Source organism: Prinia subflava, chromosome 17 (genome assembly GCF_021018805.1).
Source record: "Prinia subflava isolate CZ2003 ecotype Zambia chromosome 17, Cam_Psub_1.2, whole genome shotgun sequence".
Taxonomy (NCBI): Eukaryota; Metazoa; Chordata; class Aves; order Passeriformes; family Cisticolidae; genus Prinia; species Prinia subflava.
Window position 1 is genome coordinate 11357897 of NC_086263.1, and position 27127 is coordinate 11385023.

At 50.3% G+C, this 27127-nt stretch overlaps 1 protein-coding gene across 3 annotated transcripts; it reads right to left on the minus strand.

The window, feature by feature from the left end:
* Window positions 1-2669: 2669 nt before the first annotated feature.
* Window positions 2670-27127, minus strand: MICALL2 (MICAL like 2). Of its 3 annotated transcripts, none has more exons than XM_063414403.1 (17): window positions 26739-27127; window positions 20149-20197; window positions 16530-16671; window positions 13927-14096; window positions 13182-13303; window positions 12154-12825; window positions 11774-11943; window positions 10833-10908; window positions 10576-10691; window positions 9882-10031; window positions 7121-7176; window positions 6536-6659; window positions 5995-6085; window positions 5559-5632; window positions 5161-5275; window positions 4237-4283; window positions 2670-4145 (listed from the first exon to the last, which is right to left on the minus strand). In XM_063414403.1, exons 1-17 carry the CDS (start codon window positions 26879-26881, stop codon window positions 4060-4062), a joined length of 2403 nt encoding a protein of 800 aa, XP_063270473.1. In that variant the 5' UTR covers window positions 26882-27127; the 3' UTR covers window positions 2670-4059. The 3 variants fall into 3 exon arrangements, with proteins under 3 accessions (XP_063270473.1, XP_063270474.1, XP_063270475.1); XM_063414404.1 differs by having other exon boundaries at window positions 13936-14096; window positions 26739-27125; XM_063414405.1 differs by lacking the exon at window positions 26739-27127 and adding an exon at window positions 20493-20843.

A 27127-nucleotide genomic window follows, 5' to 3' on the forward strand; every position in this document is an offset into this window, starting at 1 on the left:
GGGCTGGCAGGGCAGGGCAGGGGTAGGGATGCTCCAACAGAGGCACTGCCTGCTCTGAGCTCCATGGGCCACCCCTTGAATGAGGCCCCTTTCCCTTGAGCCCTCCCCTGGGTTGGAAGGCTCTCCCATGGACTCCCAGATCAGAACTCTCCAGCCACCTCCTCCCGCTGCCAGGTGTGTTTGTGGCTCTCACAGGGCACACCAGCATCCCTGGAGTTCTTGCTTTGGACCAGAGCTGGTTTCCTGGGCTCCAAATTCTTCTGTGTCAGTTCTCCTTCCTTCCCTTCCCAACCCTGCACTCTCTCCCTATCAGTACTCCTTTCCCTCGTTAAATCCACGCTGGTCTCAGGTACCCTGCAACCCAACAGCCACGAGCAGGGTGTTACCTTCCACACTGAGACAAAGCCTCGAGGATGCTTCTGGACTGTCCCATCTCCTGAGCAGCTCATGCTCCAATTCATCCAGCTGGAAACAAGAGGTGAATACTCAAAGGCAGCACCCAAAGCTCTCACAGGCAGGAAGCACTTTGCATGTACAGCTGCAATGGTGACAAGTTCCAGCCACTTTGCTCAGCAGTGGGGACAAAAAGCCATGGGCAGAATTGGCCTCAGTCAGCTGGAAAAGTTGGATGTGTTGCTGCTCTGTCTCAAATAGACTCAAAGCATCAGAGGGCAGCCACAACACTCTCTTCTTCCCCATGCTCACTGCAGATCAGCTTCTTACTTGGATGAAGAGAGAGACGATGAAAGTCGATTTCCCTTTGTGCTCATGGCAAATAATTTGGAGAATTCCCCTTGTTTACTCAGAACTGTTAATGATGCGTCAGAAATTACCTCGGAGATTGTAATTAAAGAAAACAGCAGAAGAGAGAGACACACTCACACACACACACACAGAGCCTAATCACAGCTTCATCTGCAAGTCTGGAAGTGACAGAGCCAGCAGCAGCTTCCCCATTACCCCAAACCTGCAGAAGGATCCCCAAGAGCCTCCTAAATGGCAGAGGCTCAGGGGTGCAGCCCCCAGGCCCTGTGCTGCCCCCACACTTCTCTTCAGCTACAAAGAAAGCAGTGGAGGCACTCCAGGTATCCAGGAGCTGGTGAGGCCACAAACCCGACTGGAGGCCATCAGGAAATGAGCAGGAAGCTCAGCCCCCTTAAAACCATTTTAGAAGTGGAGCAGCTGACTTAGAAGAGTAATTAAGCTCTCAGTCATCCCCGAAATGCAGACACCCACATGCACACAGCAATGTATCTGTCAACCCCCTGCCAGCCTGACCTCGGGGCTTGGCGTCTGGTGGGGCTGGAGCAGAGCACAAACAGCCCTTTCTCATGGAGAAGGGAGAGGAATTTGATTCCCATTCGGTTATAGGAGAGTGCCTGGACTGTCTAATTACTCAGGAGTGACCACTGAGGAGAGGCAGTCGAGAGCTGGTTTCCCAACACCTCCCTTCCTGCTCAGTCCGAAGGCCAAATCCTCTTGCTTTGCCTTCTGGAGCACTTCCATGGGGCGAGCAAAGCTGCTTGTGCCAGGAGAGCAAACAGGGGTCAGGCAGGGGAATCAGCTCAGCTGAAAGCAGCCAGCTGGAGAAAAGCCATTCCCTTTCTCCAGCTTCGCCAACAGCTTAGTTCTTCTAGGGCTCGTTTCAAGCATTGGATTAGGAGAATGGTGGAATTGCAAATCCTATGAGTCCCAAATTCGAGGCAGAGGAAGGAGGAACAAGCTGGGTCATTCTCCAGGTGCAGGAGCCCTGGGACAGGCTGTACAGAGCTTGGTTTTGGTATTCCCTGGCCACAGCCAGACAGCATTCCATCGATGCAGACAAGAGTTTGGGACTCTGAACAGGATGTGTTTGGAAGTATTTACCCCCCATCTTTGGTGTAGAAATAACTGAGGTTAGTCTTGCAATCAGCCCCATACCAGCAGCATGGTGAGGCAGGCTTGGTTCTGTTTCCCTTCCCACTCTCACTACTTCTCTGCCTAGAAATCCCTTAAACCTAAACCCACACATCCTCTCCAGGTGAACCTCATATGCCCTAGACCACGGCTACCACCTCAAACAGACTCCAGATGGGAGAAGGAGCAGTTTTCCCTTCAAAACCTGTTCTTGAAGCATGTAGCTAGCAGACCCTGCCTGCTGCCTGGCAGCAGCCTGGCCTCACAAAAGCAAACCCTACAGCAGGTCCAGCCACTGCCATCACAGGGTCCTGGGGTTGTTGTTTAAGCACTTTGTTATCACATTTCTGCAGAGGTCCATTTCCTGCCTGTTTTCAAGGTGGGTGAGGCTGGAGAGGGAAGGATTGCTTGAGTTTGGATGATGCTGCCACCATTCTCCAAATCCATGCAGACTAAACTTCTTGAGGCTGGAGACTCGGAGCCTGAAAAGATGAAAGCCCAGCAATAATGACAGCCTGGGATAGCTCATCAGGAAAGGTATTTCTCTCCTTCAGCAGTGATGGTTTCAGCTCTTTCCTCTCAGCTGGCAGCCCACAAAGGCAGGTTTAGTTCTGGGGATTTGCTGCTAGTGCCCAGGTCTGGAAGAGGAGCCCTCCTCCCTCCCCTGTGTTTACACACCAAGCTCCAGAGAGGGACTCTCAGTGCTCACAGTAACTGGGACAGCCACATCCCCAGCATCCCCAAATCACACCGAGATGCTGAGATTTGCTCCAGTAATTCTTTATTGGGCAAAAGCAAGTGCAGGTACAGGGTGTCCCACCACTGGCACACACACGGTGCCCCCTATGGGCTCCAGGAAGCCCCTCGGGCACTGGGTCCCATCCCGAGCACATCCCTGCCCGGGCCGGAGAGTCCCACTGCCACCTCGTGGGAAAGGGACGCATCGCCTCTGCTCTGCACCGGCAGAGAGAGAACCTCCTCCAGAAAAATCCCTGCTCCGGATGGGCAACAGGACCCGCAGAAACCCCGAGCACCTGGCGGGGAGGGAGGAGGTCCACACAGACCGGAGGCAACGTGAATTAATCTGATCTTTCCATGGCTGTCTCCATCCCTGCTCCCAGGCTGACTGGGAAGAGAGGGTGCAGCCAGGGCAGGTGTCTGGCTGAGGGAAGAGTTGGAAAAGCTCCCAGAACCTGCTCCTACACTCCTGGTCTCACCAAGGTGACCCACAACATCCCTGGAGAGCATTGGCTGCCCAGGGATGGAGCTCAGGAACTGAAATACTGGTTCCATGCAGAAGACTCAGGGGTGAGGCAAACCCATGAATTCCCTTGTGCTCCCAATTAGCACCAGGTTAGTAAAATAATAGTTCTGTTCTTTTTCATCAGGATAGGTCACAATGAGAACGCTGCTTCATTGAGCAGTCAGAGAAATAAGGAGGCCACAAATCTCCCCCACAGAGGGAATGAAGCAGTGAGCAGCCCCTCATGGCTTTGAAAAATCAGCCTACAGCAACTTCCAAAAGAGGTCTGGAAACAAATCACTATTGCTGAAACTGCTGTGGGTCGAGAACATCCCACACTGCAGACACAGAGGTGGTTCTGCTCTCTGCTCCCCCCAGACATGGAGCCTCCAGTTTGCACTGGTGTGGTGAGAGGGAAACCATCAGTCCCTCTTGCCCTGCAGCATCTCCCTCTCTGCATGTCTGATCCCGGCCCAAGAGCCACAGCACAAGCAGGGAGGGAGGAAAGGAGGGACAAAGGCCCTTCCACAGCCCCATGCAGTGTCCTGGGTGCAGCCCTGGGGACAGGTATGGGACACTGTGAGGTGCCATGCAGGGCCATGCTCCTGCACTCAGGACTGTACTGAATGGACAAACTGAGCTCTGCCCTCCTGAGCTGCCAACAAGGCTGAACCAGCTCTGACCCAGAGCCAAAGACAGAAAACAGTCTTGGAAGTCCATGTGCTGGGAAAAGCATCCCATACCAGGGCAGGAGAGGATTCACACTGTCCCTTTGGTCAGCAAACCTGCAGTCTCCACGTCAGGGAGCAGAGGAGCCTCTCACAGTCCAGGAGCTCCAGGAAGGCAGCACTCAGGAAGGACCACACTTTTGATGGGTCTCTCAGGGCCTCTGGGAAAAGGAACATCAAAGCTCCTGAGCTTCACTCTTGTTTTTTCTGCTTCCATATTTTGGACAAGCGGAACTTGTTCTTCTTCCTCTCTGGCTCCTGGCTCTCAAGAGATCCATCTGCAGGAGAGGGAGCAGACACAGAGCAGGTTGAGAGCCACAGCCCCAGTAGGCCCCAGTGCTGCTCTGTAAGAAGAGAAAGGGCCCTTACCCAACCTCTGTATCATGTCTGCCAACATCTGGTCTTCCTCTTTCTCTCTGTAATGGAAAAACATGGTATTAGAAAACTGTGTTCATGACAAGCTCATAGATACCAAAGTTCATGCAAATACTGCTCTTATTCCCCAGTAAGAAATGACCAACCTCCACAGCATACCCTGAGAAGGCTACAGGAAAAAAGCCCAACATCTAGAGTCATAGACAAGAGCAAATTCCATCTGGTTCCCTTCAAAGCAAGGGCCTGTGTGGGGATTTCCAGACCTTCTCCCAGCTGGGTATGAATCATCCGAGTTCATTGAGTGCCAAGACACCACCACACCCGAGGAGATGAATGAAGTTGAGACACAGTAGCCCAGGAGCTACAGAGGTGCTCACTGCCATCAGGGACAAGCACACTGCCATCACCACCTGGTCCTGGGCACCACCAGAATCCACAAGCAGAAGCTCGTGCTCTGAGGTCAAGAAATGCAGGCTGTTCTCAGCATCAGGAGGCACAAATCCAGCTACTTGACACAGCACTCTTCCTTTGGGAAGGATCCAGTTCTTGGCTACAGTTGTTCTTTCACTTTCTGCAGCAGACGAGCACATTCCTGACTTCATGTTCCCAGATTCCTCCTGCATCTCCCATACTGTCTCCAGCCTCTCCCTCTCTTCCCCCACATTCCACACTTTCACAGCCCTGTTCTCACAGCAGCTTTAGCTTGAGAGAGAACAGGGCTGGGTTCCTGATCTCTTTCCAACAGCTGCCAAAGATGCAAAGACAGCAGCATTTAGGACAAGATGGTTGATGGGAGATGACCACCCACCTCTCATGGAGCAGAAATCTGCACTACAGCCACTCATCCACCCCTACAGCCTGGGCAGCAGAGGAAATACAGCAGTGTTGGCTCATTTCCCACCATTTGAGCAGCCTCACCTGAGTCTGTCCTCATCCAGGCAATCCACAATGCTATTCCGATCATTGACTGTGTTGAGGTATGACTCCAGCAGCTCCTTCTCTTTCTCCTTCTCCCTGGGTGTCTTCAGTTCCTCTGCACAAGACAAGGGAAGCCCATCTCACAGCTACAGGCAGCACCTCCCCACTGTGGCTCCTGCCTCCACCCTGCTCCAGCAAGGCTGATTTTACTGTCCCCACACTCAGGGGCACATCCTGCATCCCCTCACAAAGCAGAGGTGGGTTGGATGTCACAGGGAGTCTGCACTGATGGGGGACATCCACAGTGCACCCACAATCTCTGGCAGTGCCCTCAGATCTGAAGGACATCCCAGGGCTGCTACACAAAGTGCAGCACTGCCAGTGTGGCCAGTCCTTACCTGGTTTGCTCATGAGGCTTCGCAGCTCCATCTCAATATTCCACTGCTGCTCCTCCAGGTTCTGCTGCTTCATCCTGGGAGGAATGACAGAAGTGATGATTTACTGCCCTGCCATGCCCCAGGGTTGGATCCTTCTCCTGTCATGCCAAAGCCTCATCTCTGTGCTGCCCACCACCTGTGCAGGGGCTGGTGGGTTAGGGGAAATCTTCCTCCATCACATTTCTGAAGTTTCCCTCCTCATAAGCTCTTCACAGACCCTGGGTGCTCAAAGGCCCACCAGCTAATACATCATGATGCTGGCAGTTCTCCCAGAGACACTCTCGACCCCTCCCATCCCATCAACTGGCACACCATTTTTGGGGGCTGTCATACTGCCTCTCCCTCACTGCTCACAGGAAGGGCACAAGCAGACAGGTGAATTCCTGGCTGTACTCACTTGTACATCAGCTCTGACTCCTGTCTGAGCAGCAGCTGCTTCTCGTGGATCAGCTTGAACCAATCCACCATAAGGGCATCCTCAGACTCATCTGCAGAGGAGACAAAGGGCAAGAAGCTGCATCAGTTCAGCCCCTCTGGCTCAAACACACAATCTCTTGAGGGAGAGCACAGGATGACCTATGTGAGCCCCAGGCAACCTCAAGTGAAAATAGGTGATCTTTGGAGCTCCTGGGTGCAAGGGATGCAGGTCACTCCCTGTGGATTCAAGGAAGCTGCTTATGGATACTCTGCTACAGGTCTCCCAAAACTCTCTGATCCACAGCCAAATTAACACAAGACCTTGTTCAAAAATTATGTTACAAAACAGCCAGAGAAGGTGCAAAATTCCCCAGGCTTTATCTTTGTATACCAGCTACCTCTGGGAACCTGCTGTCTCACATGTGGCCTGAGCTCCTAAAAATGGAGGCAGGAGTGCCCAGGGGTTGGACATGATCCCCACAGCTCCCACCACAGCAGAGCTGGCACCAGGTCTCCTTTACCTCCCTCGCAGGCACGCAGCTGCTTCTCCAGGTCCACTCCTTTCAATTCCAGCTCGTCCAGCTGCTTCTCGATGTCACGAACCTTCTCCTGGATTTTCTCCTCAGGGAGGTAGTCTGGGTGCAGCTAGGAAGAAAAAAAGGAGGACCAAATACAGCTCAGCAACCCTCAGACTGCCTGCTGAGGTCACAACAGAGATGGGCAAGGGCATAAAGAGCCACAGCCTGGGAGGGCCAGGCCAGCAGAGGTGCAGAGCTGTGGCAATGGCCACTGCAAGGCTGTGACACAACTGCTGTCAGTGGTAACTCCAGCCACACTTGTCAGTCTGCAGACACTCTCCCTTCTCTGGGGAATGCAATGTCTACCACAGTTTTGTTTAGCTCTCATTCCAGCTCTGATTGTCTCCCTGCATGGAAGATAACCAGCAGCTTCTCCACCTTGTCTCTGCCCCAGGGTCTTTCACCCTTTCCCTGGGTATCCAAATAAACCCTCCCAATAAGACTAACTTAGATATATCTGGACAAACACTTCAGAGGGATATTCAACAACCCCAGCCTGCTCCCCTTACACCAGGTTTCCAGCCATACCTTGGTCGGGGACACCACTTGAAGCTTGCCTGTGCTTTTTGGAACAGGGGGTTTAACTAGAAGGGAGAAAAAAAATCAAAGAGAGAATGTCACAACAACCTTTAAATAATTTTATGGTGTGGGACAGTGCCTACACCACCAGAGCACAACAGGTCCCAGCTACCCAACAGAGATCACAGGTGGTACACATGCATCCACATGCCTGACCAAAATAAGAGACATATCCTCACAGCCTGATTTACTCTTTGTGACTTGTCACTCAGGTCACAGGTTGCTGCTTTCAACCCCAGGGTATAGACAGTCACCTAATTCACGTGTGACTTTGGAACTTCCACCCAAGAATACTGATTTCCACGTTCATTCACTATCTTGTTAAAACCCAAAGATATTTGTAGTGGCAAAACCCATTCCTTGTTAAGCTTCCAAAGGATAGCACAGAAGGACTGAGTTACTGTCACAGGAAACACCAAGACATACTAAAAATGTCCCTCTAGTGCTTTTTTACAAAGGAGTATCAGTAAATACTGATGAAACAAAGATGGTCTAGGGGACCTCAGTGTAGATCTCAGGAAACTAAGGTTCAATTCCTCCCACAAAACACTTCCTAGGTGAGAAGTCCCTAAGGCCCCACTACACAGCATTATTTAGGCCCTGGACACCTATTAAAATCAATCCTTAAGCAACGTGTATTTGTTCCACTGTGCCTCAGCTTCCTCTGCCCAACTGTGCTGCAAGGATAACTACAGAAGAGTGTGAGGTATTTGGATACCCGAGGGGCTGGGCTGGATAATTACCACAGAGAGAGAACAGAGGCGTGAGTGGATGATGTGATAAGGAAGGAAAACTCTACTATCAAACGAGCAGGGCTGTAACAAAGGCAGCAGCGGTGCAGGCTCAGCACACACAAGGAGAAAGACAGGACAGACAGACTCAGGGAGCCTCTGGAGACTGAGGAAGAGCTCAAGGACAGCTCTCCAGTTGCCCAGCCCTTGCTCTATTGTGCTTTCTAGGAAGAGTGCAAAAGGAGAGGATGCTGGATGTGGCTGTGCTGTTCCTGCACTGCTGGCTTCCAGCAGGGATCTCTTCCCTCTGGATGCTGCTGGTTTGCTGCCTGTGCACTGCCTGCAACTCACACTTGTCTTGAAGATTTTTAAAGTCCCTCTTAAAGAGGGACTTGTCCTGCCTCCAGTTATCTGCCTAAACAACACCTCCCTCTCCCAGCTCAGTCCTGTTTCCCAAGGCTCCTTCCAAGTGGCCTCTGCAGCACCTCCAACCAAGGCAGAAAGCTGCACCACTGAAGGGGAGAAGGCCACGGTCACTGGAGGGGAAGAGGCTGTAAAATGACACCCTGTGCCCAGCTCAGGATCTGATATCCCCTGATACCCTCAGGTTCTGGCTTGACAGACACAGAATGGGTTGGCTGCTTGCCAGCAAGCTGGAAGTAGGACAGTTGGCAGGAAAACCCTGGAGCCTCCTTTTCCAACAGAAAACACCATCTACCACCAAAGAAAATGAATGATCTATAGAAATGCTCACCATCCACAGCTCAACCCCAGGACTGAGGGCAGGAACAGCAGCTGACTGTTCACAGCTCTCTGTGAGTGCTGAGGTAAAAATCTTCAATCTACAGAGAGGAGCAACAGCTCTGTCCCTAACCCACAGCCTGCCCGGTGACAGCAGCAGGAACCAGCCTTTCAGGTGGGGAAAAGTGGGGGGAGACTGCCAGGAAAATTTCCCAATGGCCCTCCCCCATGGCACTCATTAACCTTTAGAAAGACAGATATAAACCCTCCCTTATCTTAACAGCTCACTTCCTGGGAGAGACTAATGCTGAACCCTGTGGCTGAGTCTGAGGAAAGAGGAGGTGGAAAGTTTTGGGGAAATGCTGGCAAAGGAGGCACACCAAACTTTAAAAAAAGACTAAACAACTGGAGATTGAATGTTTGGTAGCTGCCAAAGGTGCTGGCTAAGGGCAATGCTGGAATCAGCTGACAAAAAATAAAGCACGAGGCAATTGAGCCATCAGGACCCATCCTGCTTGCTCCAAGACAAACATCAGAGGCAGGACTGAGCCCTGCTGTGAGAATCTTCTCCTCCAGACAGGTAAGACACAGCAAGATGGGGTAAGGGAAGGGGAGACAAAGAAGCTGAGCAAACAGGACAGCAGCAAACATCAGGTTAGTTCCAGAAAATTTCCTTAGCATTGCGGTGGGATATGTCAGAGCAAGGATAACTGGGCGTGGGGGGAGAGGTGCACAGTAAAGCTGTGGCTGAACAAACAGGAGTAAGAAACTGGATTAAAAGTAAGGTCAAACTGGTCAGGACATCTTTGAAAATCAAAGAAACAGCAGCCTCAGCTCCTGCTCCTGTGGGTCCCCCCAGCTGGAATCTCTGGGTGACAGATCTCTGCATTCCTTTTATTTTCTAAAGCCACTCAACTGAAGAGGAACAGAGACATCGACTAGATGCCACTTCCCCAAATTAGGAGATGGTCCTCTTCATAGCACTAAGTCTAAAGAATGACAGGCCAGTGACCTTGAAAAATTCCTATTTCAATTTCTTCCTTTCCCACTGAATTCTCTGGCCTTGCTGCTTCCTGCTTAGGCCAAGCTGGCTAATAAAAAATTAATTACACAGATACTGCCCCCATGACAGGGTTAGCCACAGAAAACTCTGGGACACATATCCCATACTGACCACTGAGGCTGTTCCCTGACAGTGCAGAGGAGAGAGTGACTTTAGGAGGCAGAAGAGATCTTACATGTAGCAGTGCTTGTTTTCAACTGGTTGCCATCTTCTTCCTTCTTGGCAGACCCTCCAGGATCTTTCCAGTCTTGCTTTGAATTCTGACAGCTTCTGATAAGATCTGAGCTGGGAATCAACAACTTCTTTGTGAATCCACCAGATGAAGCTAGATTAAGAAGCACAGACAGATTTGGGGTAAGAAATTTCAACCCTCATCTCATAAAAATCCCTTTATTGCCCAATGTCTCTGGCACTCACCACTACCAAACTCCATTTCTAGTCCTAGTCCTCCTCTCTTGATGATAATGAAGGGCATAAGCCCAAAGTAAACAGGGAAAAAGCCACTCATTACAAGGCCAGGGTAAGAGGAGAATAAACATTTGGGAGGAGAATTAACAGTTGGGAACCATCACTAAGATTTCTCAACATTACACAGCCATGCAAGAGAGGGTAAGTGAAATCTTGCTGGCTGTCTTGCAGAGGAAGGGAACCCTGTGGAGACTGAGTCCCTCTCCTTGGGGAAGGATGGGAGGCCACCCATCAAAGGCACAAAATAAAGGCACCACAAGGATAAAGCAGGTGTAGAGAGCAAAGATCCCTGAATGCAAGGCACAGTCTCCACTAACACATTCCTCACATGGGCCTTGCAGTACCAATGCCTGTCCCCTTCCAGATAAACAAAATAAAGGCAAAGATTTTATCCTTCATACCAGAGTCCTGCTTTGCTGGTGGGACAACTGATGGGCTTGGCTTTGTCTCCTTGTGTGCTGGGCTCCCTGTTCCCACCTGGGAGTTATCAGTAGGTTTCTTAGAGCCATCTTGGTCCCTGCACAGAAAAAAGACAATGGTAGGAACCAATCCCTCTTGCAGAATGGTCCACAGGAAAAGTTCTGGACATCGTGGTGTGGATCTCCATCTGGGATGGTCACACCTGTCATGGAAACCCACCAGCTCCAAAGACACTCACTTGTTGGCTACAGGCTTCAATCGAGATCTCCACCCCTCTGGGCTCTCAGATTTGTTGTCAGCAATATTTGTGCTTCCTGAAGAAAAGAACATAGCAAGGTAAATAAAAATAAACCAGAACAAAAACATCCAATAAAAAGAAACAAGCCAGATCTGAGTCTCAGGAGAATCCTAGGAGATAAGCCATGCACTGGGGCAGGTACTATGATGTTATTGTAGCAAACCAGCACCAGCTCAACAAGTTTAACATGAACAGATTCAGATACAAAAGGTAGTAAGTAATCTCAGTGGTATTTTGTCCCTTTCAGATCAAATACTTTTAAAACCTACACAGTTACAGAAACTCAGCCACAGAGTACATGAACAGGCACATTCAACAGCAATACAACAGAAACAGGACAGATCTCAGAGACCAAAGGCTGGGTCAGGAAGAAGGAGAGACAAAAAGCCCCCACAAAGTAACAGCAAACTGCAAACAGACACTTCTTCTGGCCTAAAAAAATTCCAGCCACCTGAAAGAGCCTGAGACACTGGGAACCCCCAGAATATCATCCCCTGGCCCACTGCTAAGTCACCATGATGGAAGCTTGGCTCAAAACAGACAAGGAGGCTGGGTGACCTGCAACTGCAATCAAAAAATCATCCCAAAGTTCTGGCAAAGTCTCCCATCTGGAAAAACCTAAGCCTTTGAAAACCACCCTGATCCCAGTGTTTCATGACAGCAAGTACAACTTCAAATACCTGGAGATCCTCAGAATAGTGGAACTCACCATGCTAGAGAGAGCAATTGCAAGGGATGAATGGAGGTGTGTTGAGCCCCACAGCTCAGAACACCCTTACGTGGTGGTACACACACAAAGGACAGGAGCCATGGACTGTGTTGTACTGGTCAAAAGGCAAAAAGTTGGAGTGCTGTGTCCAGGCAGAATCATTCATCCTCACCTTTGATGCCTTTTGACTCTGGCTTGTGCAAAGAGTCAACAGGTTTGCTGGCAGCCTGGCTCTTGGGCACAGGGGCTGTAACCTTCTCCTGCTTTGGTGCTGTGTACCCTGTTTTGCTGGACTGTGTTTTTGGAGCTGGACTCTGAGAACTGGTAGGAGAAAACTTGCCACTGCAAAAAAAGAACGACTTAGTGAGTCTTTTTGAAAGGATGAACCTTTTTATTTGCCTCTGTTCCAATGATTCGTATGTGTCCCTCTGCAGACCTTTAAAACTGAGCCACAAGAGCAGTCAGGACAAAGCAAGGAAAGATGCAGGGGCTTCTCCAAATTATCCCAAATAACATTTTGGCAGTAAAAAGGGAAAGGGAAATAGTGCTTACCTGCCAGGTGCCGAGGAGCTGGTGGAACTGAGTCCTCCTGGCCTGTTTGGAGAAGTGCTTGATGCAGACAGAGCCTGTATAATATGGTTACGTGCCTGATCCTTCTCAGCAGTCACTCGACTGACCTCAGCAGTGGTTCTGGCAGGGGCAGTTTTATCAGGCCCAGGAGGAGACTGGACTTGTTTTTGAGTGTCAGAAGATTTATTGCTGGAGGACTCCAACGATCGAAAAAAATTTTCTCGGGCTTGCTGTGTTTTTGTTGTGGAGGATGTCCAAGGAGGCTTTGATGGGGGCCCTTCATGGGGATCTGTTTTATTCCCCAACAAGGCACCTTTGCAGTCATCTGATTTATTTACAGCTGAGGAGGACCATGGAGTATTTACACTTTTGAAGCCAGAGCTTCCAGAAGATGAAACAGATGGCTTGGTTGAATTAGTGAGGCCTTCCTGGCTGGGTTTCTTCAACACCTGCTCTGGTTTCTTGGGTTCTGCTGCTTTCTGAAACGCCCTGGCAGCAGCAGGGGCTGGGGTACTGTCAGGTTTTTTCCCAGTACTGTGGAGACCAGAGATCTGGACGTTGTCTGGCTGCTGGTGGCTGGTACAGATGAACGTCCCGGGCTCAGGCCCAGCTTTGTAGCCTCCAGGAAGGAGCAAGTTCCAACACTGCCTGCACCTGTGGATACAGAATCTCAGGAAACATCCTCCAGAGTGCTGGGAGACACACAGGGAGTGCAGGCACGACTCCACCATCCACAGGAGGGTGAAGGCACCACACTGGCAGTGTGCAGACCCTGTGTACACATTCCTCAGGCACCAGAACAAGAGCTGTTGATAGCACAGCCTAAAGCAGGAAAGCTGTAATGAAAACAGACCTGTGGAGACAGTTTCCCTTACACACAGGTCAAGAGCAAGCCCAGGTTGCCTCCACTCTGAAAAAAATGTGCCAGATCACTCTCCCCAGTCCCAAAGGAACCAGGCTGGCCCTCTGTGACCCCCAGGGCTGTGCCCCTGCTTTAAGAGCTGCTGTACCTGAAGCAGTTCCTGTGATAGAGCTTCCCATCCACCAAGTAGCGCTGCACCAGGTGCACGTGCTTCCCACAGACCCCACAGCAGCTGCTGGGGACATTCCCACTCTCTGCCAGGACCCTTTTCTGTGGGAGAAAACAGTGGGTGAGCAGACAAGAGCATGACCCTGGACACAGCTACAAATCTCCCAAGAAGGCGAATGTTTGGCATGCACAGCCAGGACAGAGAAGTGACACCCAGGAAATCTCCCTCTAATCCCTTTGTCAGAGAAGCCACAGAAGTGGAACAGCCCTCAGAGGGACAGAATATGGGGAATAAGTTCCCACAAAACCAGAGGGCCAGGGTGCCCTGTCTGCCTACAGGTAAAGGTCTCTGATTTAAATTAGCTGGGAAAGGGCTTCTACCCTGTATTCACTCCTACTCTGCTTTGAAACTGTATCCAATAATTGGCTCAATGTTTTCTAGCAAAAATAATACTACATCCTGTAAAAATCTCCATCCCCAATATCTAGGAACAGCATATCCACATCCTAAGACACCCACATCCTGTTCATGATGTATCCAGGCAGACTGATGATCTTCCAGTGACTCCCACCTCAATCTGTGCCAGAATCAAACCTCTGGATCAAATCACTCAAAGTGAACAGAAAATTTAGAGACTAAGTCCTGACCACCAGGAGCCTTGAACTAGCCCAGTACTCTCTATCTCCCTGACCAGATTTAAGAAATAAAGAACACCCAAACCCACATTTCCTACCGTGGTCACTGGGGAGGTTTCCTTTGGCTTAGCTCTGGCTGGTGGGTGGGCAGGAGGCAGTTTTGGTGGCACTGGCTTAGGAGGCTCTGGAGCAGTTTTCTTCCCAGGATGCTGCTCTGGAGATTCAGAGGAAGGACGTTTGATTCCAGCCATGCCTCCAACTGGGAGAATGGAAAAAGGGAATTTTTTTAAGGAAACATAAGGAAAACTCACAGGTTTAGGAATAATTTACAAAGTAAGAATATCCAGAGGTGCCTGGTGGGTAACATGGAAAGCACACAAGAAGACACAGATTTCCTTCATGAGCAGTTCTGTACTGGACTGAGGAGCAAGAGGCAAAAAGTGAATTGTAACAACATTCTGACACTGCTGATTTTTCTCTTCTCAGGGAATTTCATGAGGGGAAATGCAAAAGTGAAGAAATGAAAATCGTCATCCATCGATGGTGAGAACAAGACTTTGGATTTTCAATTCCAGCCCAGGGTTTGACTGGAACTGATCCTGACTGAAACAGGCCCTGCTGGAACAGGCAGAGGTGTTATGGCTGAGGAGCTGAAGCACAGAGGGTTTGCTTCATTTGAGTTGCTGTGCTCCAGACTTCCCACACAGCCTGAACATCCCCTGCTGCAAGTGTCCACCCCACATCCCAGCTGGGACTCCCACAGAGCAAACAGCCTCGTTGAATGTGGAAATGACCACTAAAAATGGGTAATTCTGCAAGGACTTGGAGGTGCCATAGAGGTGCTGACATGGAAACCAAGACTTGTCACAAACAGCCTGAAAATTCCCAATTCTCTTTTCTTTGCAGATGAAACAGAACCCCTCAAAATTCACTACAAGTGGAGAAAAGAGAACCTCCAACACAGTTCAGTCAAGCAGGGAATGGTGCCCTGTGCCCTGAGAAGTACAGGGAAACTTTCCTGGGAAATAAGGCTTTGTGCAAAGTTTTTACAGACACAAACCCCAAGTGTCTCACAGGAATGTTAATCTTGCACCACTTCCTATTCTGAATGAGATGTCTCTGTGCTCCTTGTGGGATATTTGAGTCACAGCTTCACTTTCCAAGTGACACTTAAATGGCCACTCGTCTGAAAAGAGATTATACCCTGCTCAGTAAACACAGAAAGGGCAGGGAGCAGAGAGGGAGCCCAGTTCCCATCAGTCTGCCCTCAAGAAGACCAACTCTCCAAATAAACACCCAGGGCTCCTGGTGCAGGGACCAGGGGACAGCTGGCCCAGTAAACAGTTCAGGCTCAGACTGCCCCCTCACTTCCCACTTGTGCCATTCCCAAAGCCCAGCACAAAGATGGGTGGCTTCAACTCTGCTCGTCCATAAAAGCATGATCTCACTAAAATATTGCCTGAAAATGCCCCTCTCTGTCCTCCTGTGTCCTGCTTATTTCATGGTCCTGCTGGAAGCCATCTGAAGGGCACGAGTGTGATTCCATGATTCTGCTTGGTGTCAGAGGGCACATTCCAGGCTGGGCTCATTTTCAGACATTCACATTCACCCCAGCAACAGGAATGCAACCAAAGTGTTTTGTGGGACACTAGAGAGTATAAAAATGTGCTGTGCTTGATGACGTGGTAGGCAAGATGCAGAGGGGAGGGGGCAAAGACCCCAGCCTGACCCAGTTTCTCACCCCTTGACAAAAACACGATGGAATTTGTTTGATTTCAATCAGAACCGTTTTAAGACAAGAAATTAAAAATGAAGAGGGCAAGGGAAGAAGTTGTGGAGGGAGAGAAAAAGCATGTTTAAATGTGTAAAGAGGTGGAGAAGTAGGAAGAGTTTAAACATTAAAGGCAGCTCTGAGTGAACTGTGCTTTCTTTTCAAAGTGTATGACATTTTCAATACATATCTCTCCATTTAGATTCACCTTAACCAGTTAAGTCATTCATGTCCCACTTTCTAAAGTTTCCTCTGGAGGAACCTGTAAAATTGGTTTATCATATTACTTCATTTTGTGTGAGCTTAAAGCCAAATATAAACCAAGACTACAATAATGCTCCTGTGAGCCCAGCTAAACTCTCCAGTACATGAATATAATGCCTTGGCAGCTCTGTGGCCTGTTTTACGTTTGACAGAATTTCTATCACAATTATGTCATTTAGGGTGATAATTTTTTTCTCCTTCCTCCTGTCAGTGCTGCTGTGCTGTACAAGCCCCACCACTGATGCTGTCACTTTGGCACAGCCTCACAGACAAGCTCAGCCTTGTTCTATTCCATGTTCTCACCAGCCCTCAGGTGTGGCAAAAACTGGAGGTGGTCCAGAATGGAAAACTGATGTGGGGACCACAGAGAGGAACCTTCAGTGCTCCTCTCTGGCTGGACCATAAGAAATTTTAGACTGCATTTTAGATTTTAAGGCAGTAGTTTCCAAGGCAAGACATGGCCTTGTACCCTTCCAAAAGCACTGGTGCAACTGTAGGCTGGTGTGCAAAGAGTTCAGATCCTCCCAGTGAAATAGTTCTGGTACCTAAAAGGCCTCTGTGCAGTCTATTTTGCTTTTTCAAGCTTGTTAGGAGGCAAGGCAAAGCATGAAATGAAGCCCTGATCCTTCCCACCCCTCCAGGGAATATGGTACTTACTAGGAGACCGTCCATGGAAGTAGTTATAATACTGGGAAACATAGGTGAGGATGCTCAGCCTGTCTGGTACCTTCAGAGCAACCATATCCTCTGCATCCAGCAAGGCTGGGATCCCCAGCTCCTCCTCTGCCACTCGAAATGCCTGGAGAAGGGGAAAAAAAATAAAATAGAGAGGTCTTGTCCCTGCCAGGCAGCAGAGCTGCTCCTCATCATAAGTAAGAAAGTGCACTGCAAACAGCCCCACTCAAATACTAACTCTGCTGGGGAACAGCTGCACCAGTTTAACTCCTACATCGTAGGAACCAACGGAGTCATGGCTTCCAGCCACTGCCTTGAGAAATCCAGGCAAGGAGCCAAAAATCTGGCCTGGCAAGCTGGCCATAGCTCACTGCTCAGTAACTCACCTGGGCTTGCCTTGCTCTTCCTCCAGCCTGCCTGTGTGTGTGAGTGCACAGCTGCAGAGAGGCAGGCCTGGCAGAAGGGGATGTGTCAGTCCAGGCTGGCAGAGCTGTTTGCAGGCTCCCAGCCCAACCTGGAGCACTCCCCAATTAACGCTGGGCTGGTAGGTGCTCGCAGGCAGCTCTCATCTCTGAGTGCTGTGCAAATGTTAAAGCTTCCTGCCTCCTACTGCCTGCTCTTCTCCATCTGAAAATGGGAAATCTTGGGCTGCAGGAGGGACCCTGCTCTCCCAGAGCAGAAAGGGGGAAAAGAGGTGTAATGCAGAAGAATTCCTGATAGCTCCTTTATAGTTTAACTGTTTCCATGCTGCCTAACATGTATTTGGGGTAAATATTCCTCTTTGTGGTGTCCTCTGCTTTCAAACTGCAGGTAAAGGAGGCAAAAGCTCTTTTCTCTTGCCTCTGAACAAAAGCCTTTAATATAATACAAAAAAAATTGCAACATCCAAACTTCTCCCTTGCTCAGCTCAGTTTAGGGCTTTTACTAAGGACCTTTTCAAGCCTTGTTCCTTCCCAATTTATAGGAAAAAAATCCATTTTCTCCCCCTTTGGATCATCCCTTTTGAAATACCAATACAGCAAAGGAAAACAGCACTTGCAGGACCAAAGGCAGAAGGAAGGCTACTGTTAAAGTCCACAGTGAAAGGGTTAAAAAAACCCCTTGAATATATTAAACCCCTCTGCATCTGACCTCTGGCACGGACACACACAGTGTTGGCGTACAAGCCAGCAAGAAGAAACAAACAGCCACTATTTTTCAGCAAGATAATTACCATTTCTTTCCATTGGCTATCCCAGTAAAAATGTAACAGAGCTGACATTAAAAATGCTTTCAGCCAGTTACCACCGGCTGTGTCACCCCAGCTGCCAGCCCAGCCTGGCACTTTCCTGTCCTGTAAGCTGGTACTTAATTCATTCTTTGGAGTGTTCCCCACTGCACTGGCTGCACAACTGGTCTGACCAGGGGAGTTTTCTTGCTGGACACTCCTGGTGTGAGGTTTAGTGGGAACACAGGTCATGCCACCTCCTGCCACACTGTGCCACGGGTGACACCAGGGCAAAGGGCACAGAACACGTGTGAGGGGCTGCCTGGACCACAGAGAGGAGGATGATCTGTGCACCCACCTGGTTTGGCCACAGCCAGGTGAGCAATAGCAGAGAGCAGCACTAGGATGTGGTATCCCCTGTGCCTGCAGCATCCTCGTGTTCCTGGGAACTGTCACCACCTAACAGGACCCAGTCACCCTTCTCCTCCACCTGCCTGCCAGGCTGGATTTTAAAGGAACAACATGTTGGTTTGGATCATGTTTTTCATCAGTGCAGCTCCAAGTGCTTTCCAGGGGAAGAAAGTGCCACTGCTGCCATGCCCATGCAAAATGGGAAAGTGATATGCTCGAGGCCACCTGAGCTGGACTGGCACAGGTTCCCTCTGGCACAGGCTCTCCCTGCTATACCACACCACCATCCAAGGCCTCTAGAAACCTTCCTCCTCTTTATGTATTTTTGAAATATCTAGCAAAAACATGCCAGCAACTGAAATTTTTCTAGGGTTTGGGGTTGGTCTTGTGGAACTTGAGAAGTGACACATTCCTCCTGGACGGATGACCTTATATGACAAACTGCAGTTCAAACAAGGCTGTTCTGCATGCACAATACAGCCCCTGAAAAGAAGCCTCTGACGAGTAAGTATTCCAAACCAAGATGGGTTTGGAATAAAAGCAGAGGAATAATGCTGGGAGAAATCAGGTCCACTTGTATTCCAAGGACAGCCAGAGCAAGGGAGTGTAGGAGCTAGGATGGAGAGCAGCCCAAGGGAGAGGCCAGCCCAGGAGCACAGAGAGGTGGAGGGTCAATCCCACAGACAGCACAGCCAAGGCAGCAGGACACCAGCAGTGAAAGGACAACACAGACAAGTCATCCCACAGCAGGTGGAGTAAGGAAGAGAGAGCAAAACAAAGGACATAAAAGAAACTCAGAAAGGGGGAGGAGGGCACACACAGACTGCAACAAAGGAGGGGAGCAACTCTTTATGAGAAGCACAAAGAAGCTTTTCATTAACAAAGCAGCGGAGGCAGCTCACAGAGCTCATTTCCCAGACACGAGCAGACACCATCAGCCCAGCTGGACAAGGAGCAACACTCAGGGATCCTCAGCACTTCAGCCAAGATACGCTCCCATGGCGAAGAGGCCCAACTCCTGCCAAACACCAAACCTCCAGGGCAAAACACATGGTGTGAATCTCCCCTTGAGGAGAGGAACACACAGGCTGAACCCCAGAGTGTCACTAACAGCTCACAGGCTGCAGGCCAGCATGGGGACAGAGGGTGTTATGGGAGCTGCGGACACGGGCAGGGACCAAGGGGAGCAGAGGCCAAGGAGCCATGGGGGGACAAGTTTAGCTCTTCCAGAGGCAAGGAGCACTTCAGCCAGCTCACTGTGTCACTCCTCCAGCCCAGACAAGGGTAAGCTGCCATGGTTCGTTCATATCCCCAGCTCCTGTCAAGCAGCCATGAAACTGTGGAGCAATGCCAAAGGAAGAGAAGTGTAATAATTCACTGCCTCTCCTTTTGTGATAGAGAGAGGGAGAGGAAAATCCTTCCTTGGATCACTAAGACCATGCTAGAATCCAGTGTAGGAGGGGGTTGGCCTGCCTGACTTCTATTTTCTTTGTGGAAAGAACATGAGAAACTCCAATACCAGGCTGGAGTAAAGTGTCCAGGCAGCATCAGATTTTAGGATGTATCCACCTTGATCCTCAGCATCAGGAAGGAACAGAAGTAGGAGGATACTCCTTGTGCTTCCCTTCTCATACCAGCTTCTTCCCAGCTCCTGCTCTATCCCTCAGCAGCATCACATAGTCAACGTGTCCCTGTTTTGAGTTCTAGCACCTCTGTCTGAGCTCCTGCTGCCACAGGACACACTGGGAACAGGCATCACTCTGTGCCCAGCTAAGAGGTGTGAACATTTGAAGGTGCTTTCAAGCAGCCAGCCAGGCTGGACATTGCTGTTCAAACGAGAAGGCTGGAAGGTGCAGAATAAGGCAAAGGATTGGAACACAGCACAATGGGCACACTGTGCCTGCAGGGTTTCTGCTGCTAAATCACATGAGCAAAGTGCCAGGTCATGGACTAGCCCAAAAGTAAACATTAAAAGTCACTTACCAACTTGTTGTTCTCGTACACATTTTCTTTTCTGAGGGAGTCGAAGTTTCTGAAATACAGAAAGAGAAAAATCTCGGGTTGGTGATGTGGAGTGAGCTGCTCCACTTCCAGCTCTCAAACCTTTCGGAGCCTCACTGGCTCAGGGGACAGAGCCCATCTCACCCTTGGACACTCCAGAGAGGGCAATGAGGCAGACCTCACCCGAGAGTCACAGCACATGTTGCTGCAAAAACATCCCAGGCAGATTGAGGGGTTCTGCTGAGACAGCCAGGAGCAACCTCTAATTCATAGAGTGGTTTCTTGGCCCTCAGAAAAGCCTTGCTTCTCTCCCATCTAAAAAATACCTGCTGGCCTGGTATTAACATTCTCTCCCCAAAAGTACTTTCCAGTCATATCCATGTTCTTCTCCTGTCTTGGAAGTTGTCTCCACACAGAAAGAGCTCAGCTCCAAGGAGGTCTCTCATGGATCCCTCACGCACTGCACGTATCACATGCTTCTCCAACACACCCATATCCTCTGATCTCAGAAGCTCCTGGGTCCAGCAGCACATGAGTTCTGGCTTCAAATCTTCTTTTTTCCTCTGGCAGAACTCCACAAACCCAGCACTAGGGATCTGCCTGGGAAAACCTCTGCCCACACCATACTGCATCTGATAACACCAAAGTTGCCAGTAGAAATCTTCCTCTGCTTTCCCTAGGGCTGTAACTTTTGATTTGTGATCATAACTAGTAGCTGAGAAGGAAGTGACAATTACTGTTAACAAATCCAAGCCAAAGTCAACAACTCCTTTCTGCTGCCCTTAGACATCACTTCCCTCTTCACCTCTCCCCAGATTTGCTTTCCCTCCCCCTGGTCCAACCCAGATGCCACTCTCTGCACTGTGCTGGGAATTCAGGAACGTGGGATGTGCTGGGACAGGGCTGAAAGCACAGGGGAGAGTTTGTGCTGCTGGAAATAGAGTCACAACACAGCGTGCTCCTCACCCACAGCAGCGTGTCCCTTGCTGGAAACAGCCATCCTCAGCTTTGTTTCAAACTGACTGGCACTTGCTAAACAGGGAATACAAAACTGGCTGCTGGCTGGCAGCCTTGCTCTCCAACACTGCTTCCTCCTGCCCAGGCAAGTTGGCAGGGTCAGCTCCTTTCTGATAACCCTGTTTCACCTTACAATCCTTGTGTCTGCTGGCACAGAGCTGAGCGAGAGGCTGATACCTGAGAGGGAATTCTCACCGATAAACAGAAAACAGCACCGACTTTGCATTGTTTCTATGTAGCACCTTTACAGCTGGTGTGGACCCACCTGCTTAGCCCGTCCCTCTCCTCTGGGATGAGCCAGGGTAACTTTGAGAGCCAGGGCAAAGCTGGCTCGCAGTGACCTATTCATGAGAGAAACACATGATCTGTATCGCAGCAGGGGAATTTTTTCCACTGCTTGTAACAGCAAGGAGCAGGCCAGGTCCTTTATCTACTCAGCACAGAAAGTGGAGCATTACATCATAAATAAGAGAGGCACCTTAAACAGGCTTGCTCATCATGCCACAGCCTATGCCTCCTCCCTGCTTCCCACATCTGGTATTGCTATGTGGGATAAGGAGGGAAAGAATGACAGATAAGACCCTGAGGTTAAACTCCCCCAAAGAGCACGTAAAGACAAGGCACATCCCACCTCTAAACCATAGACTCTTTCCTGTGCAAAAATCAAAGGGAATTGCAGAGGTTTTTCTTCAAGCACTGCTCCTGCCCAAAGATTTCCCTTCCCTGAGACAATAGATTAAAAAGAGCAACAAAAATAATCATGTGCCAAAAAAGTCTCAGTGAAACAATAGATACAACCATCCTTGGTTTAAGTCAGGCCAGAAAATTGGATTTTTTTAAGAGCCAGCTGAAGGAGGGGATTTCAGCTCTTTGCCTCACTCCCAGTTCTGCTCCCAAATAGTCTCTGTAGCACAGAAATCTGCAAAACATTGCAAGAAAAAAGAGAAGCTCCAGCTTCCATTCTTCCATTCTGACATGTAAGACACTGGATTTACTATTTATTGTTGGTCAGTGGCCTTCAGCCACACTCAGTGCTGTTTGCTGTGGTGGTGTGTGCACTCTCTGACATGCAGCAGAGACCTAAAAACCCCAGTCTTTTGATGGTGAATGTCTCAAATCCCCTTCTGTTCCTCAAAAGAAAGTGCAAACAACCAGGTTATTTGGTCATTTCAAGAGTCTCCTGACCTCTCAGCATCATTCTTTCCCTGGCTAGTCAGGTGAACTGGTTACATCTAATATTTCTTTTGGAAATTGATCTTGCTGGTGCATCTCCTATCTTGGAATATCAAAGCTCTCTGGACCAATGTTATCCTAAGACAGCAAAGGTAATACAAACAGGGAAGTAGGAGTTCTCCACTGAGAAAACACAGGCAAGTGAATTAATTGGAAAATGTGAGAAATATAAATGTGACCCAAGAGAGGCCTCCAGTGCTGCAAACAAATTAGAGTGGAATTCACTAGTATAAGAACAGCAGAGAAGTTTTTAGCTCCAAAAAAACCCCTTCCCTTAGAAAATAAGTGGCTGAGCATTTTTCATGCCCACAATTCTCCGTGACCACCCCCTGCTCCAGCTGCACAGACCCAGCACTCACACACATGCCACAGTCCTCTGCAAACACATGTGCTTCCATAGGAGCAATCTCTGCTGCTGCAAGCACTAACTTGATTGGAAACTTGACCTTGGAGCAGACTGAGCGAAAAAAAATCCCAGAGCCTTGATGGCACCAAAAAAGTTTCTGCTTTTGGGCACTTTTGTGCTGTTTTCTCTACAGACAGTAAGATGTGCAGTCAAAAGGATCACTGTAAAAAGTGAGGCACCCTTTGCCAGCTCACAGTCCTTGGACAGGGGGCTCAAAACTAGAATGTACTGCTGGAAACAGGACCTTTCAGCTGTGCTGTTTCTGGAGATGCAAAGCCAGGGAGGTGGGACAAGGCTGGGAACTCTGGGCAGGAGATGTCCCCCGTGTGTTCATGCTCCCCTCAGGAGTGCCTGCTCCACACTGCCATGCTCTGGCTGGCAAGTGACAGAGTGCTGCCAAAATGAACCCCGAGCCATCCTCCCCCTGCCTACGCCTGTCACAAAACCACAGACCCACCAAGCCAAGCAGGCAGCTCTGCCTCACCACAGCCTTCTGCTGAGGAGAGAGTCTGCAGAAAACCCATCCCCAGCAGGGCCAGCGTGACCTCATCCTGCCCTGCTGGGCTGACAATGACCTGGAAATGCTGCTGGAGGAAAGAACACTGCTGCTGCTCAGCTGCCAAGGGGGATTTCACCACCAGCCCATTCCCAGAACACCAGCTTGCAGTCTGGGAAAGAGCAAGATCCTGGATGAAGAGAAGGATCTTAATCGAAACCTTTCCTTGATATCTGGCATTAATATCTGAGTGAGCGTGCACAGCTCCCCTGCCTCTTCTAACTCATTTATCACGACAAGGCCACTAGAATCGTGACTGAAGCTTGCACAACCTTCACCACCACATGTGGCAGCTGCTGACCTCTGCCTCCTACCCTGCTGCCATGAGGCTTCATGTTCCTCTGACAAGAGATGTCCCCAGGCTCTACAACCATCCCAGAAAATGGGCTGGAGCCTGCCTGACACAGCGTGTGTGCCCAGCTGGGACTGACTCTGAAGCACTCTTCATCAGGGACAAAAAAGAAGTGGATTTCCATGGTAATTCAGCATGGATCTCCACTCCCCTTGAGCACTCTTGCATGAGTGGGAAGTGAGTGGGAAATGCATTTCTAATTTTACACAGCTTGCCCTGTTCACTGGTAATATACAAACCAACATGGGCTATGTTTGAGAGAAGTTATCATATTTTCCATATGTTTTCCAGCAAGAAAACAGGAAGGAAGGAGAGACCCACACCAGCCTGACCTCTGAGCCATATACTTCACAGGAGAAGCCCATGTTTATGTTCATGGTTTGAGCTTGAAGTTTTCCTGGTAATTTTTCAGGCTCCTGCAGCAGAAATCCCCTGAACGGAGCCCAAGAATGTCATTTGTGTAAACCAAAGCAGAAAACACACTTGCAAAACTGATGCTGTGACTGAATCATGTTCTGCAAGTGATCTGTGCAGCAGAGCTGCTACAAACACACCAACTGCTCCAAACACCACGTACCCTTTTCTAGTTTTACTTTCAGTCTGATGTCCTTGATCTTTAACTAGGATCTGTGGCAGAAGCAAGGACAGGAGCCCAGCATGGACCCCTGGGAAGCAGAAGTCACAGTCACACATGCACCCAGCTGCATTTCACCATGTACCCTGCACTAAGAACTCTCAGAGGAGCTTTCAGGGATGCATGGAGAATCTGCACAAGTATTCTGCTCCAGGATCTGTCACATGGCACGTGGCAGCCCTGGCCACCAAGCACCTGAAAGCACCACTTCCTTCCAGCAGGACTTTGCCCAGCCCATGGTACACGTGGTGTTTTCCTGTATTACAGCACTGACACTGATGAAGGAGGTCACAAATAAAGGCTTCTCTTACTTTAACCTTCAGGCAGCCCTTGCTGAGCTGGTCCGAGTCAGAAAAAGCTTCTGTGATGTCCCAAATAAAATCAGGCAGAATGTCCACCATAAAAGAAAATGAATGGGAAGCGAGAAATGCCTCAAGGAATATCTTCCCTCTTCAGCAGAGGAAAATTTATTTAAGAGATGTCCATCCACAACCCTTTTTACACAGTTCAAGGATTATAAACAACTCACTAAACTGGGCAACAGGATTATTCCAGCTCTCACATCGCTGAGCCCCTGTGTGCAGGCGTGCTCCGGATGGGCCAGCTGCAGGAAGCAGTCACAGCCCCTCCAGGAGAACACCTCAACCTTTCTGCCCCGGCGTTTTGTATTTTTGGGACTGTGAATCAAAGGAAGGAAAGGAAATATCTGGAGTCACATGGACATGACAACATACGTCAGGAAGTCATACATGGCAACACCACAGTGACTGCCCAAGCACTGGGACAACAAAGTGTGCCTGGAGCTCCTGAAGTAACCTCCCCTGCCCAAGCCTGCTGCAGTTTCTGTCAAGTTTCAAGACAACAAAGAGATCTCTTGGTTTCAACCAGAAGCAAGACACCTGCAAGAGGGATGTCTGCACACAAACCCATGTGGCAGGCTGTCCTGGGATCATCAAGAAGAATGGAGAATACATAGGACAGGAGGAAAACTGCAGGACAAAACACCCAATCTGTTCCTCACCTAGCTGGGCACATCTGACCAGAAGAGACCTAATGCTTAAATCAATACTCCTGGGCACTCTTTCCAGTGCTCCCTTGCCTTCACCGTTCCCCCTCAATCCTCCCATCCCAAAGAGCCCAGAAGAAAAAAAAATCAAACTCAAAAACCCCAACTATGAAGCAGGATCTATGACTCCCTTTGGCCATTCACCCTCCCAGATGTTAACATTTGAGCAGGGACAGCTCAAAACCCACAGGGCACCAGCAGTGGCACCAGCAGGGTGTGGAAAGCACTTAACCTCCCACAGACAGAGCTCCAGATGGGAAAAACAAGGATGTGCAGGAATCCAGTGGCTGTGGGGCCCTGCCCTTTTATTGCATTTTGTTTAACTAGCCCTTGCCTCATGTCTTGGGAGTGCTGTGCTGCTGTTGGGCTAAGCAAGGAGAGCCCAGCCAGAGCAAACACAACAGCAAAGAAGGAAATGCTGCCCCAAAGATCGGTGCCTGAACTTGTTTTGCAATGGAAAGGACACATTTAGAAAATTTATAATCCAGCTACTGAGGGAAGAAAAGGGAAAAAGGAAAAATGTACGGAAAAAAACAGCGCGTAGGCTGGGAGAACGGAGCTTTTCTCTTGGAGATTCTCAGCGTGGGTGTGAGCAGAATGCTGCTGGTGATGTGCCCACAGGGAGGGCAAGAGCCCAGGGAAGGTGGAACACCAGGGCTCACAGCTCGATGGACGGCAGGATGGCCACAGCCCATCCACAACTTGATGGATGGCGGGATGGCCAAAACCTGGAGAGGTTCTTGGGTGGATGGAGAACCTGGGGTTTGCAGCTCGATGGACAGCAGGGTGGCCACAGCCCATCCACAGCTCAGTGGACAGCGGGATGACCACAACCCATCCACAGCTCGATGGACAGCGGGATGACCACAACCCATCCATAGCTCTTTGGACAGCGGGGTGGCCACAGCCCAGTGAGGATTCTGTGGGGATGGAGGACACGGGGTCCGCAGCTCGATGGACAGCAGGGTGGCCACAGCCCATCCACAGCTCAGTGGACAGTGGGATGACCACAGCCCATCCACAGCTCGATGGACAGTCAGATGACCATAACCCATCCATAGCTCGATGGACAGTGGGGTGGCCACAGCCCAGCAAAAGGGTTCTGTGGGGATGGAGGACACGGGGTCCGTAGTGCGATGGACAGTGGGATGACCACAACCCATCCACAGCTCGATGGACAGTGGGATGACCACAACCCATCCATAGCTCAATGGACAGAGGGACGGTCACAGCCCATCGAGCGGGGGCTCCCAGCCCCGCCGAGCCCGCAGCCCCGGCGCGGCCCTGGATGCCCGGCACGGTACTCACATGAGGTCGGGGCGGTGTCGGTGCAGGATGGCGCAGAAGGCGAGGCCGTCGCGGAACGAGGTGGTCATGTTGGTGATGCTGACATCGCGGTAGCCCTCGCACTGCTGCCGGCACCACAGCTGCAGGTTCTGGATGGCCGCCATGGCCCACGGGGGGCCGGTGTGCGCCGCGCCCGGGGCCGGGCCGGGCAGGGCCGGGCAGGGCCGGGGACCCTCCGAGCCGCGCCGTGCCCAGCCCGGGCCGAGCAGCCGGCGGGTGGCGGCCGGACCGGCGGCGGTAGGCGGGGAAAGAGGCGGGCCAGGGGCGGAGAAGCGGCGGAGAACGCGGGGCTGCGGGGCCGCCTCGCCTCGGGGACGGCACCCCGGGCAGCCGCGGCAGCGCGCACGTCC

Bases quoted from the DNA above. Each gene is read 5' to 3' on its own strand.
- MICALL2 (XM_063414403.1), bottom strand. From the start codon at position 26,881: ATGGCGGCCATCCAGAACCTGCAGCTGTGGTGCCGGCAGCAGTGCGAG. The intron at 11,944-12,153 runs GTAAGCACTATT...CTTTTTTTGCAG, and splicing joins AGCTCCTCGGCACCTGGCAG to TGGCAAGTTTTCTCCTACCA. The intron at 10,692-10,832 runs GTGAGTGTCTTT...TTTTCTGTGCAG, and splicing joins TTGAAGCCTGTAGCCAACAA to GGACCAAGATGGCTCTAAGA.